Raw genomic sequence first — 4,787 nt, 5'->3', positions numbered from 1 at the left:
CTCCACCGTGGCTTAGCTAACTGGGGATTGTGCTACAACAAAAGTAAATAAACTCTCTTGATTAACTGGGAAAGCCGAGGGAAATGACTTTGTTGTTATACTTTCAGGTGAGTTTCAGGAGTGTTTACCACACTTAATTGTTTCAGACATCAACAGTTTATTATTGCTTGGGAACAACTGAATGAATACTTCCCAGAAAGTTCATTTGTTTATTACCAAATATTTTACAACGTTCAGAATGTGCAGACTACAGATCCATTCAGCATTCTGCGATACCCCCCAAAATAAATATCTCAAACTTTATTTGACTGGGGCAAATGGATTTCTCACCAGTAGAAAAATAAATACAAAATACTCCATTTGCTGCGAAACATTGTCGCGAGGACTGGAAAAAGAATTGTGTTGTTTCTCCCCATTTCAAAACAGAGCACGTTCCTCTGAGCTGATTTTGTTTTTACAACATTCATATAGTCGCAGTGGTCTCTCTTCATATCCGTCTTGTCCTATAAGTGCTCCCTTGCAAACATAACAGTCCCTGCAACGGGAAATATCGCACATCGCGCTCTCCTCGCTGGAATGAAGTTCAGCAGCTGGGCCTCAGCTGCACTTTTCCATGGTTCCGTTTTTGTTATTGAGAGTTGGACCGAGCCGCCGGTTCTTCAAAGTGGAGCATCTGCCAAGGAAAGTTTGCGGTCAATAAGAAGAAAACACAAGGCACGAATTCATTCTTGGAATTGACAAATAAAGAAATGTTTCCAATCTAATGGCATGGTAAACATTTCTCCACGCTAAAGGAACATTTCCTAATACTATGGGGGCGGGGGGAGGGGGGTAGCATCCAACTGCTTTTTTTTTATGCAGATCAGCAATGGATTAAAAATAAATAAAATCAAAATACATTGTAGCAAAAATTTTCATGTTGTAGTTGTATTTGTTTTTACAATTTCATGATAGTAATTAATCTAGAATTTAATTCAATATATTTTTAATGTAATAAAGAATTTAACCAATTATTTATTGAGATGAATAAATAAAAGAATTGACAAATATAAAGAAATATGGAATGAAGATGCTAAATAAATGCATTAAATATTGCAGGCCCCTTTAAAATGTAAATGCTTGTTGGGCCGGATGAAAGAATGGAACGGCCTGCACACGGCCCGAGGGCCATCTGTTGCCCACCCCTGTTTTAAACCTCTTTTTTTATACTTTGAGCTTAAATTTGATGCCAATTGCATGGCACAAAAGCCACGTGACAGAGATGTAACGGTATTTCCAATACGAAGGCTCCGAATTTGAACATAGACGAGAACTGAAGTTGTGCTAAAAGTTGGTATTAACGGAGGAGCTCCAGTTTACCATGTCGCCCATCCACTAGTGGCTTGTGGTTGACACGGAGCAGGCGTCCCCCATCCTCCACACCGAGAAGGCGTAGCTGAGACGTTCGTGCGCCACGTAGCTGCAGCTGGACCCCCGCGCGTCCAACTCGTCGCTCTGCAGAACCTGGCACAGGAAGTCGATGTAGCGGGCGGCGAGCTTGAGCGTCTGTATTTTGCTGAGTTTGTCCGACGGCAGCGTGGGGATGATCTTGCGTAGGGACGTGAAGGCCTCATTGAGCGACTGCGTGCGTTGGCGCTCTCGGATGTTGGCCATGACGCGCTGGTTCTGCAGATCGTCGATGGAGCGAGCGGGGCTGCTGCTGGCCTCGCTGCTTTCGCTTCCCACGCTGCCTCCGCCGCCGCTACTGGCAGCGCCGCCTGCTCGGCCGCAGCTCTTCCTGCATCTCTTCTTGGGAATCTCCGCGTCCAGGTCGTCCGCGCCCCTGCGCGCCGCCGCCCGCCGCTTCCTGGCGCCCCTCCTCGGTAGCTGCCGCTCGGTCTCCTCCTCACTGTTCCCCGCACTGTCCATTGGGGAGGAGTCGTCTTCCCGCATTCTCCAAACCAGTTTCCAGATGCCCTATACCCACTTGTCCCTCCTAACTCCAGTCCGCAAAACACCACATGACCCACCACCACCACCACCCCGAAAAAAATAAATAAAAATAAAAACTGCGGCCGGTGGAGATTTGATAGCAAATGTAGTGAGCACGGCGGAGAGGGAGAGGTGTCTCCCACTCTCTTTCTTATAGAGGGGAGAGAGATGGAGGATTTTGGGGAGTGCTGTGATTGGGTGGGGATGGGTGTAACATAATACCACTGCAGGAATAACTTGTGTTAATATCAGAGGAAGAGTATAAAAAAACGGGGAGGGTGGTGGGTGTTTTTGTTAGTTGTGCACAAGATATATATTTGTGGGCGTTTTCTTAAATGGGGATTATGTCGGTATAGTAATATTCTCCATGACTGACGCTTTGTTTGAGCTTACTTTTAGTCTTTTTTTTTGTACTCATCTGACCCAGTTCTAAAAACACATTTTATGTCATTTATTTTTATGGTTAAAGCTCAAGTTCTTATCATTTCTCTGTAAATATTAATCTCAACACTTGTTGCTGTTTTGTTATTTACTTTACACTATATCTGTGCACGTAAATTACAATTTATAGCATTCGAATTTAAATTGGGGCACTCCACCTTGAGTTAAATGGCCTTAAAATTCCTTATTTATACATTGTAACCGTTCTAAGACTTTACTTGAATTCAAAATGTTTCCATTATTATCATAACCATATAGTGGGGAATGAAGTGAAGCCGCAACTTGCCCTAAAGAATTATTGCATAATGTACAGCACCCCGATGACTCCTTTTTAACGTATGACACACTCGACGCATGCGTGTGCGCTGCCGAGCAGTGTATCCAACTCCTTAAGGTACAATGTGTACCGAAACTGTCAGAAATGAGGTAGCAGAAGAGGGAAGAGCGTCCTTCAAGGTACATTTCATTTGTCCTCCAATCTACCGCAATGTATCCTCCATATGCCTAATGACGTCAACTGTTTATACATTTTCAGGAGTGGTGGGGAGTAACGAAGTACAAATACTACACCGCATTTTTACTATACTTAAGTAGATGTTCACCCAAAAAGGCAGGTAACGAATTACAAATACTATTTATTTTTCATCGCTGTACTTTGACTCCTTACCTTGGCAAGTAGCCTACCATTTTTTTTTCAAACCCCAGGGATGAACAAAAAAAATGTAAATAAAGAGAAATAAAGTCAACCATGGTTGCCTTTGAGATTTGAGGGCCTTACAAGGCGGAACAAAAGGGAGCGTGAACCAGAGCGCACTGACAATTTTTATTTTTTAAAAACTAGACTTTTGTATTTTAGTACATTTTAAACAGTACTTTTAAAAATGGTACTTAAAGAGTAACCAAGAGTCAGGACTTGCAGTTTTTGAGTGGATACTTTTACTGGCAAAGTATGAGTACTTTTGCCTCTTCTCCAATACAAAAAAAAAAAAAAGTACAGTAGGCCTACAGTATGTTCTCAAGTTACACGATCCGCATTACATTTGAACGCAGTCCGTCAAGTCTCTTTGAATGACTTACAGTAACGACTTTCTTGCAGTCTAGACGCAGAGATGTGAACGGTGGGTGAGGGCAAAAAATAAACCCAGTGCAACACAGGAGGTTGCAAACAGCGGGAGGCCTCAGCTCGACCGTAACCAGACCGACGTGTTTATTTTCCCGTCAGCGGCCCCGCGCTGAGGTATGCGCTTAAATGGGTCTGACCCCCGCGGGGACCTCGACACCGCGGCTCAGGTTTAAAAGACGCCCCGTCCCGGGAAGCTCTCGGGGCGGATCCGTGCTCGCAGCTGGGTCGCTAAGGAGGTGCACGGACCCAGGCGTAAAGCAAACACTGGAGGTGGTGAAGAAGTGAATGGAGGGCCCGACTATTTTTTGAAGGAGGGAAAAAATAATAAAATACAATAAAGAAACAAGAAGTCGACAAGTCTGGAAGTGACGACTTGTGATGGGAGAAACAAGGGGGAAAAAAAGGCCGGCTGGAGGCCTCGTCCTGACCAAGTGGATCCCCACGGGGAACGTGCAGGCTTGCATCAGCCAATTAACACCTCAGTGTCAAAGATAATATTCCGCCTGGATTTGTGATGCAAATCCCACTTTGCACCTGACACAGACAATGAGTCTCTCAGTGACAATCAGTCAAGCTTCCAGCGTTGCTGTTGTTTCTTTTTCTGTCTTTCTCACAGGTGAGGTTTTTACGTATTTCTCTCTCCAAGGTGCTGAAAAGAAAATATCACCTGACTCACTTGGCAATATGACGCCTCACCTGCGACGCATTTGCACATTCCAGCCATTTTCTTTACTTACAACAGCGGGTGAGCGGGAGCCTAACCCAGCTGACTTTGAGTGAGATGTGGGGGCAGGGAAGGTTTACTTACAAGTTGATTTAAACAAGCATTCTCTCATGTTTTATGTACTATTTGAAGTATTCAGTGAACGTAACATGCATATTTTTCTCTTTGTGTGAGGAAGTATGTAAATTCCACACAGGAAGACCTTATTCGAGACTCGAACCCAGAACCTTTTGACTCTGAGGTAGACGTGCTGGGATTCATAAAATAAAGCTAAATGTGATCATACAGGTCAAATGCAATATAATCGACAGAAGAGACACTTCATTAGGTACACATGCACAATGGAATGCAATAGAATAAAAATCTTATTTGGCGATGTGGGAGGGACAAAATATTAGTTTAGTAGTGCAGTTAAAAGATTTGGAAAGGTATAAATTTGACCTTTTCATTAAGTTGAAATTTGACCAATACAGTACAAAAGTGCACTTTACATTACAAGTATGAGGCTTTTAACACATGTTATAACCA

General features: G+C 43.5%; 1 protein-coding gene across 1 annotated transcript; it reads right to left on the bottom strand.

Annotated features, from left to right (window-relative positions):
* Positions 1-258: 258 nt before the first annotated feature.
* On the bottom strand, positions 259-2,096 carry twist1a (twist family bHLH transcription factor 1a). The gene is made up of 2 exons (XM_061825609.1): positions 1,360-2,096; positions 259-673 (listed from the first exon to the last, which is right to left on the bottom strand). Exon 1 carries the CDS (start codon positions 1,930-1,932, stop codon positions 1,375-1,377), a length of 558 nt encoding a protein of 185 aa, XP_061681593.1. The 5' UTR covers positions 1,933-2,096; the 3' UTR covers positions 259-673; positions 1,360-1,374.
* Positions 2,097-4,787: the final 2,691 nt, after the last annotated feature.

This window comes from Syngnathoides biaculeatus, chromosome 1, assembly GCF_019802595.1.
Source record: "Syngnathoides biaculeatus isolate LvHL_M chromosome 1, ASM1980259v1, whole genome shotgun sequence".
Taxonomy (NCBI): domain Eukaryota; kingdom Metazoa; phylum Chordata; class Actinopteri; order Syngnathiformes; family Syngnathidae; genus Syngnathoides; species Syngnathoides biaculeatus.
Note: the sequence above shows the minus strand (reverse complement) of the source record. Positions and strands in the feature narration are given on the sequence as shown.

What these genes read in the sequence shown, in the direction of transcription:
- twist1a (XM_061825609.1), bottom strand. Translation starts at nt 1,932, where the DNA reads ATGCGGGAAGACGACTCCTCCCCAATGGACAGTGCGGGGAACAGTGAG.